Genomic DNA, 8,493 nt, shown 5'->3' on the forward strand with positions numbered 1-8,493 from the left:
AATCTGATTATTGACCCTTGGTGAAGATGATTCGCATTGTGGCCAAACCCCACGCAGATATGGTTGCCAATCACGATGCAACATGGTAGCCAATCACGATGCAGCAGAATGGTGGTCACTCCGATTGGGTCCATTGTCAGGGGCGTCATCATGGCGCTGCCAAATCAAATTGAGGAAGTCATTTTCGATCTTGCCTTGCACACGATGACCACCCGCATCTACAAAGCTCCGACGTCCATGACCGCGCTGCTTGCTGCTCCCAAAGGCACCGTCGAGCACTACGACGGCGAGGCGTTCCTTCTCCACGTGTTCTGGCGCGCGCCCGACCTCGACGCAGCCCGCCGACTCCTCGCCGCCCTCGCTGCCTGCGCCCGTGCCACGCACCGCGACACGCCGTGCGTACCGACCTACTTTTTTCGCCTTTCGTCCATGATCCCGCCCGCTCCCATGGCCTTGACGGCCGGCGAGCACCCGTGGCTGAGCGCCGCCGTCAAGAAATTGCAGGTTGGTGTCCACCGCGCCGCCGTCGAGGCCGACCTGCGCAAATACGGGCTCGATATGAATCGCTTGGACTTGTCCCCCGACGCGTCGTTGCCGGAATCGCTGCAGCAGTCGCCGGTCTGGGTCGAGTTCACCGAGGTGTATCTGGACGAGCGCGCCTTCATCGAGCACGCCGGCTCGCGCGACTACTTGGACGCATACGGGCGCATCATGGACCCGGCGTGCATGCTTGGGGCGCCGACGACGATGCGCCTCGGCGACCCGGTCGAGTCAGTCGTGGCGATTTTGGAGCCGATCCTCAAGGAGCGAGTGGCGCCCATGGACCCGCGCTTGTCGCTGTGGCGCGCCCCGACCTCGACAGCGCGCCCCGCCTTTGTCTCACTCGACTTTGCGACGGCTCAAGTTGACGTACCGCCGCTCTGGACGGCGCTGTGCACGACGTGCGTGCTCTTCCAGCACCCAGTTTGCGACGGCCGGACGCGGCTGCTGAGCGTCCTCACCCACACACCGAACCTCATCGCGCTTCAATCTGTGGCCGAGCTCGCGCCGGTGGTCGGCCAAGTGCACGTCGATGGCCCGCCTGACGACATGGTCGCGTTGCTGGAGGCAGCAGGGCTCTCGAGTATCATTGAAGTGAACGGAGAAGCCGTCGGGCACATTTTGCACGAACGCGCGCCAGAGCTGCGCGCCGTCGCGTCGTACACCGAGTAGACTTACGGCTTTTATTGGATGTAGCACGACGCATCGGTGACGTTCGGCTTGCACGGTGAAAACAATACATTTATTATACTACTCTGAAAACTCGCCATCTTCGTCGTCATTGCGGACACAAGAGTACGTACCGCAAGAACCACGAGACCATAGAGAATAAACCACGGCAGAATGATGTACACGGCCGAGAACGTGGCTGACGCAAGCCGAACAAGGAACAGTACTTGCAAAAAGAGCCCAAAAACGAGACTCGCGAGGCCGGTCTAGCGCATGTATAGCGAGTTATGTCTATAGCACGCGATGCACCGGAGAAACACCTACGACAGTATTGGCGAATCAATACTACAGTTTTCGTAAGCGTCATCGATAGATGGAGGCGTACGAGGAAAAAGAACGCGGCCGCGACGGCACGTCAGAAATTGGACTTTCAACCACGACGAATTGGTGTGGTGGTCCAGTTTTCGCGCCACAAAAGTGAGTTGAAGCGCTAGGGAAGCATTGCCGGCAAAGCTACCCCAGTCGAGCAAGGAGACGTAGATCGGAATAATAATGCAGATCCAGGACCAGTCCACAAGGTCGTCGAGGCGCAGCACGACAAAGAGATGCAACACAAATCCGCAGAGCCACGTCAGAGTGCCATTGCTAAGCAGAGAGCGAGTTACTCGTCTCTATCGTGCGTTCCGTTTCCACGTACCAGGAGACAAACACCATCACGGTGGCCCAGTCCCAGTCGATCGAATCGTCGACCTTCCAGTAGACAAACACTAAGAACACAAGACTTATCAGTCGAGAAAGAGAAGAATGGAAGAGAAAGGGCCGTACGCGGTGTGAGGATGACGGGCAAGAGCAGCTAGAGGCCGCCAAGCACGAGACAGAGGCGCACGCAAACGGACTCGGCCTCGCGCAAAAGCTTGTCGTAGCTGCGTATCATGTACCCGAGCGGGCCGCGCCGCGCTTTCGCAGATTCCAAGAACATGCCAGCGTACGTGCCCTCACGCACACATGTCACGCCGGCCGAGATCTTGGCGTATGAGCCGGCGCGCGTAATTGATGTGAACGGCGCCATGGCTTTTGAAAAATGCGGATTGGGATCACGGCCTGCCACGTGGTACGTCGTGTGTTTTTAGTCTGCAGTAGTCTCTATAGGCTTTGTATCACTAGACCAACGCAATCTACCCTCCGTTTCTTAAACAAGCTGCCACGTGCCGGCAATGGAGTCGGACTCATCGCGGGCCATGATCGCGGGCAGCATGAGTTGTCCTTTGAAGCTTTAACCAACACCGAGCAGTGAACTTGATAGGATCGTCCAGTATACACTTTTGCAACTTGACGTTTGCCTGCGTTTAGAGGTCTCGAGCGCTGGTAATATGCACGTAGGATATTGCATGCGTCGTTGGTCCTGAGAGTGTAGTACCAACGCCCGAGACCTTCATACGCAGTCAAACGTCAAGTTAGAAAAGTGTATGTGATGTTTCTTGTTTTTACGAGTTTCATTTGTAGCCAATTGGAAGCAGTTTGGATGTATGGAGCACTACGCCACGCTCCATCGATGCATGCAACGTCCTGCGAATTTAGTACGAACGCCCGAGACCTTCAAACGCAGTCAAAATGTTTCTTCTCTTTTTGCAACTTGCCGTTTGCTTGTCTTTAAAGGTCTCGGGTGTTCGTCCTATATTCGCAGGAAATTGCATGCGTCGTTGGTTCGTGACGTAGAGCTCCATACATCTAAATTGCTTCCAATTGGCTACAAATGAAACTCGTAAAAAGACGAAACATGACATACACTTTTGCAACTTGACGTTTGCCTGCGTTTAGAGGTCTCGAGCGCTGGTAATATGTGTTGTGCTGTCGGGGTTGAATGCCGACGCAAGGTCTGCGCCTGAGGAGGATGCACCGCTCTTCACAGACAAAACGAAAAACTGAATTGGATGGCTGTCCACTCGGAGTTGAGACAATCTGCCAGTGAATAGGAAGGCAGGACGGCCATGGACCTCCACGTCGACACAGCATTCCCCCATGTATAACACGACCCCGGGGTGAGCCGCGCGAAGAGCAGAATGCATCTTGGCGACATTGACAGGCGGCAGAGCGAAGGAAAACCGCCATGATCTTGGGTACGTCCGTGGCCATGTCAGCCGCAGGTTCCCACGAAGCCTCGAGGACGTCGAGACCGAGCTACTTGACTTGAACTCGCCACTGTGAGCCCCATACACTAATGATTTAACGGAAGGTACTCTACGGCAAGCTTCGCAACTTACCTCGAGCTAACAATATTTCGAATTTATAATTCTGGTTTTGGTCCCTGTCTCTTCCACCCCTCGAACATATATTGCAGTGAACACAGAGTCAACAGACAACACCATGTAGAAGTGTCAAGCGCTTAGGCGACGATATGCCATAGGATCGCAAGCGCGACAAGGGCGAGGAATGGTCCCCATGTAAGCAGCGCGCCCTTGGCGTTGACAAACGAGCCGCAAAACAGCACGTAGAAGCAGAGGTAGATCATGTTCCAGCCGCCAGAGGGGCGTGGAAAGCCCATAGACTCCAAGCAGCGCGCGACGTGCGAGTGGCAGTTGTCGCAGCAAATGTTGTGCATGCGCTTGCAGTAGACTGCGCAGCCGGCGCGGACGCCGTCGTCCCAGTCGTCGGCCGAGAGGCTCTCGGGCAGCGAGAGGCGAAGGTACCGCGTCGGCCGCCCAAAGGCAAAATCGTCTTCGCCAATGTGGTACGGGCCGGCAAAGTCGTAAATGACGCCGTGTGAGTCACCGATGCCCATGTGCCCAATGAACGGGAGGAACCACGTGATGACCGGCAGCGGCGACCACACGATGCAGAACGGGAACCGGTCGCGAGCGACATCGATGGCCGGCGCGTCGACCGCGGCCTCGTCGTCGTGCTTCAGAGCCATTGTGCAAACTAGCGTATCCGGCGGTCTGACCACGGTAACCGGATTTATACGGTTCGCAAGTGGAACCGGTTACGATGCGGTTCTGAGCCCTCAAATCTAATGAAATACGGCGCTCCCACCATTTCGACACGCTGGCTTTTTGGCACAGTGCCACACGCAAGAGATAGCGCCAGTAGGACGGGCGCACGACCTGCACCGTTGCCATTGAGCAAACCTCTTGCGCTGTTCAGCAAGGTGGTGTGGACATCAGTTTTGCAAGGATGAGTTCGTTATATCCTTGTCGTACAAAAGCAGAGTCCAATGACGTGTTGTTTTTATGAAGCGATTTGAATCGAGTCGAGGTCCGCGGTGCTGACGGGCAGTGGCTCGGCAAGGTTGGGGGGCGTCGTCATAAGCGACGGCTTGAGCTTACGCTTGAGCACGCTGAGAAGGTACGCGACACCAAAGAGGATGAAGTGACCAACGAGCACGCCAATGTACCAGCCTATCGCGCTGGTCTTGTCGAGGTCCAGAAACTTGTACGGCCACGACCCGAGCCACGTGGCGTACGAGAGGCAGGCCCAAGCCGCGTAGAGCGCCGGCCAGAGCAGACACGCATACACGATGCTGGCTTTGCCGACGTAAAAGTCGTTGGCGGCAAACTCTAGCAGCAAGAGCACGTTGTTGACGGCGTGCTCGGAGACCGAGTAGGGCGAGAGGGCATAGCCAGGCCCGTAGAGCAATGCCCAAAAGACAATAAGAACAACAAAGCTCACGGGGAGGACCCAGCCAAAGAGGGTGTTGAGCGTTCGGAGCTCGGACGTCACAAGGATCGGCGCCTTGGCCGGCAGCATCGCGAGCCGAAGCGAGAACGTCGTCGCCCACACAAAGTAAACGAGCTGCAGTGTAAAGTTCCAGATCGTATAGTACTTGTAGATCGAGAACCCATTTTCGACGAGCTCGAGAAGTAAGATGACGATGTAAAAGATGCTGCAACCGCCACGGTAGATGGTCGCCAGCACGGGTTGCGCTCTTGACGGATAGGCAAAGTAAGTGTCGCCCACAGGTGCTTGGCGGCGGCAGTGGCGGTATAGGATGTACGCGAGGCTGCCCGCGACAACGACACCGATAAAGACGCCAACGAGGATCGCTTGGAGCACGAGGACCATGACTGTCGGTTGTTTTGTGTCAGCCGTCAAGTGGCGCTAATTTAGAACGCATCAAAATATAGACCGCTGGCGTTGAGACAACCACTTGCTCGTTTGTTGGTATTGGCCGAAGGTTCCGTGCACTCGAGTTCGATTACGAAGGAGATTCCTAGCCCACCTTGGCCACTCAACTGCTGGGTTACTGGTATACGAGTCGAGTCACATAGTCGCAAGACAATGACATCATGGGCTGGCATCGCGCAATCGAACCTCCGCGTTACGAGCGCACATAAAGAACATTCAAAGCCACTGCCGGTGGCACCAGCCCGGCAGCGACATGTGCATCTCGAGGATCTATGGAGGTGCGGCTTGGCGGCCAAGCTTCCACTCCACTGATGACGCGAAGTCGTGGCGGGAGACCGGAAAGATCGCAGTACGGATAATTTTGGGCGTGTATCCGGAAGTGCAAAGTGATTGGCGCAGAGATTATTCAACATGGCGACGCTGCGAGCCCGCGCGCAGCAGGAGAAGGTCCAGGCTCGGCCGCGCGACCTCTTCCTACCGTTTACACCCATGGAGAAGGAGGAAGCGGAAATCCTTGTGGACCGTGTGGCCAAAGAAGCCGGTGCGCTCGTCCTGAACGAGCCGACCAAGTCGCTTCTCAAGCCGCTGCGGCCAATTGCGATTGGTGTCAACGAAGTCTCGCGGCTCCTCGAGCACCGCCTCGCGCGTGTTGTCGTCATGTCCTCGGATGCGCCGGTGCTTGGCATGTGCAGCCATGTGGCTGTCATGGCGGTTCAGCTTAACGTCCCGATCTGCGTCGTTCCGCTCACGTCCGCTGCGCTTGGCGCGATTTTCAAGCTCAAGCAAGTGTCCGTCTTTGGCTTTCGTACTCTTCCAATGGACGCCAATAACGTCGCAGAGCTGGAGGATGCTCTTGTGCAGCTGCGATCGATCCAAGACTTTGTCGTGGCCAAGGCGTCGCCGGTTGCGCACACGTAGAAAAGACTGCCGACGCAGCAAATTGGACTGTAGATCTGTAGTTCACGCATACGATTGTCCATAAATATATATAATATTAGTGTACATACGACGATTACTGCTCGATTCTGTTCAAGATTTGCGTTTGGTCGGCGGCAAGCACTTTAGCGAGCGACTTTGGCCCATGCCCGCTACACAGAGAATGTATGTTTTCACTTCAACTTTGTATCTGGAAAGTGCTTCGAAATTCGAACCAATCGAACAAAATTGGAAAATGGATCCAGAATGCCACGTCGCTTCGAAAGATTTGGTGGCATGCAAGGACCGAGCAGCGTCAAAGCCGACAGCATGAGCTCTGCCGAGACGACGTGTGATACGGGTGCCATGGTGTATGAGGCCATCACCGACAAGGCTGACCTGGAGGCGCGCCTCCACGAGCTCACGCGGGCCTGGGGCCTCACACCGCTCGGCGAAAACATTGCCTACCTCTGGCTCACCAAGGCCGCGACCGACAGCACGGGGAAGCTCAGTCGCTTGCGGAAGTGGGCACTTATGCAGCTCAACCACCAGCGCCGCCCGAGCAACATGTCACCGTGGCAGCGCGGCTGCCCAAACGTGCTTCCTGGCTTGCGGGCGACGCCCGTGTGGCAGAACCACGATCTCTTTCCTTGGATCAAAACCCTCGAAGCTGCGTTTCCGCTCATTCGAAAAGAGCTTCTCGACTTGAAGAACGACCCGACGGGCTTTCAGCCGTACCGCGCGCCGACATGGGCGGGCGTTCGACCGGTGAGTGCTGCCTCGTCGTAACTTGCAGCTCAAACGTCCATTAGGCTGCAGACGGAATCGGAAGCGTTAGCCACGACGCCGGTGACTGGAATGTCTACTATTTGTTCCTCCACGACGTCGACTACGCCTCGCAGCGGGCGCGGTGCCCGATCACGACTGCGCTTCTCCAGAGCATTCCGCACCAGTACGAGCACGCCTTCTTCTCCGCACTGGCACCCAAGACGCACATCACCAAGCACCACGGCCCCACCAACAAGAAGCTGCGCGTGCACTTGCCGCTCGTTGTGCCAAGTGGCGACGCGTGTCGCCTCCGCGTCGGCGACGACGTCATTGTCGTCAAGGAAGGCGAGTGCTTTGTGTTTGACGACTCGTTTGAGCACGAGGCATGGAACGACCACGGTAGCCAAAGCCGGCTCGTGCTCGTCCTGGACGTGTGGCACCCGGACTTTTCGGCGCCCGAAGTCAAATTTTTTCAATTTCTTCGCAAAGCTCAATTGCGTCTCGAGCGCAAGGCGAGCGAAGGCGACGCAGATGGCTTTTACCACATCCTCCAAGACGCTCACGCGCTACCGACGAACGTCGACGCTATCTTTGCAAACGGAATTTAAAAGAAAGCGCTTGATATATTTGAAACAAGCCCAATATTGGTCGCTGATACAGCGGCAACACGAAATGACAAAATGTGCGCCGCCAGCTTGCGCCGCCCACACACGCGACAGAGCAGCTGAGCGGCGCGTGATGTGTGGTGGACGATTGCAGCGTCAGTATTTGGAGCAGAGTGCGTATTCTTGCATGGTTGGCTGCAAGTTGAACGGGCGTTCCGTTCAAGATAACCCTAACCCACCATAATTGAACCATCTGATTCAAGTCGGACATGCGATTGGCAGCTACCAAGTAGCACTGCACAACGCTGTAAAAATGTGTGCGTTTCCTCTTGAGCACTTAGATCATTTCGCTGATGGATATCCAAGTGATAGCATATCACTTCCGCCCTGCCGCATGTATATCGACGCACTATGGTCCACAGGGAATCGTGGTCCACGAGCACTATGGTCCATACCATATGGACCATATTACAGTGTACTAATAGTATACCAGGTACTGTACATCATTTTAGTTGCGATGGAAGAACATACGAAAAGAACACTTGTTTGGTCGGGAAACCAAAATAAGAAGTGAGCTGCCTCCGCTATGCTAATATACACCTGTCGGAGAGCACAAGTATGGGTCTGTAAGTGACGGACTTGCCGTCGTGCAACCGAGCCCTGAGAGAGTGGGCGACCGATTGTGGTCGAACTGTTACTCATCCTTCTGGTTCGCACAATTGTAGCAGATGTACCTCGTTGTTGTTGAAGTGAGTCTATTTACATTGAATTTACACTGTAGTGCTTTTGGTAGGTGGCCTTTTGATTCGAAGCGTGTTGTGACTGGCGGCAGCGGCGAGACTAAGCCGTCGCGAGGGCGAGGCGTGTGGGTGGA

At 55.7% G+C, this 8,493-nt stretch overlaps 6 protein-coding genes across 6 annotated transcripts; 3 read left to right on the plus strand and 3 right to left on the minus strand.

Annotated features, from left to right (window-relative positions):
• Positions 1-182: 182 nt before the first annotated feature.
• Positions 183-1,316, plus strand: SDRG_02515 (hypothetical protein). Its single transcript, XM_008608109.1, has one exon. The coding sequence runs from the start codon at positions 205-207 to the stop codon at positions 1,210-1,212; it is 1,008 nt and encodes a 335-aa protein (XP_008606331.1). The 5' UTR covers positions 183-204; the 3' UTR covers positions 1,213-1,316.
• Positions 1,317-1,500: 184 nt separating this feature from the next.
• SDRG_02516 (hypothetical protein) lies at positions 1,501-2,278 on the minus strand (the record flags this gene model as incomplete). Its single annotated transcript, XM_008608110.1, has 5 exons — positions 1,501-1,529; positions 1,727-1,854; positions 1,907-1,976; positions 2,035-2,062; positions 2,102-2,278. The coding sequence occupies 5 exons, from the start codon at positions 2,276-2,278 to the stop codon at positions 1,501-1,503; spliced, it is 432 nt and encodes a 143-aa protein (XP_008606332.1).
• Positions 2,279-3,433: 1,155 nt separating this feature from the next.
• On the minus strand, positions 3,434-4,201 carry SDRG_02517 (hypothetical protein). Its single transcript, XM_008608111.1, has one exon. It carries the CDS (start codon positions 4,118-4,120, stop codon positions 3,593-3,595), a length of 528 nt encoding a protein of 175 aa, XP_008606333.1. The 5' UTR covers positions 4,121-4,201; the 3' UTR covers positions 3,434-3,592.
• Positions 4,202-4,434: 233 nt separating this feature from the next.
• SDRG_02518 (hypothetical protein) lies at positions 4,435-5,350 on the minus strand (the record flags this gene model as incomplete). Its single annotated transcript, XM_008608112.1, has 1 exon — positions 4,435-5,350. The coding sequence occupies exon 1, from the start codon at positions 5,266-5,268 to the stop codon at positions 4,435-4,437; it is 834 nt and encodes a 277-aa protein (XP_008606334.1). The 5' UTR covers positions 5,269-5,350.
• A 392-nt stretch (positions 5,351-5,742) lies between these two features.
• On the plus strand, positions 5,743-6,351 carry SDRG_02519 (hypothetical protein; the record flags this gene model as incomplete). The annotated part of the gene is made up of 1 exon (XM_008608113.1): positions 5,743-6,351. One exon carries the CDS (start codon positions 5,743-5,745, stop codon positions 6,247-6,249), a length of 507 nt encoding a protein of 168 aa, XP_008606335.1. The 3' UTR covers positions 6,250-6,351.
• Positions 6,352-6,511: 160 nt separating this feature from the next.
• Positions 6,512-7,687, plus strand: SDRG_02520 (hypothetical protein; the record flags this gene model as incomplete). The annotated part of the gene is made up of 2 exons (XM_008608114.1): positions 6,512-7,014; positions 7,059-7,687. Coding segments are annotated over 2 exons (1,067 nt in total), but the record flags the coding sequence as incomplete, so codon positions are not given.
• Between the last annotated feature and the right edge of the window lie 806 nt (positions 7,688-8,493).

This window comes from Saprolegnia diclina, assembly GCF_000281045.1.
Source record: "Saprolegnia diclina VS20 unplaced genomic scaffold supercont1.6, whole genome shotgun sequence".
Classification (NCBI taxonomy): Eukaryota; Oomycota; class Saprolegniomycetes; order Saprolegniales; family Saprolegniaceae; genus Saprolegnia; species Saprolegnia diclina.

What these genes read in the sequence shown, in the direction of transcription:
- SDRG_02517 (XM_008608111.1), bottom strand. Translation starts at nt 4,120, where the DNA reads ATGGCTCTGAAGCACGACGACGAGGCCGCGGTCGACGCGCCGGCCATC.
- SDRG_02515 (XM_008608109.1), top strand. Translation starts at nt 205, where the DNA reads ATGACCACCCGCATCTACAAAGCTCCGACGTCCATGACCGCGCTGCTT.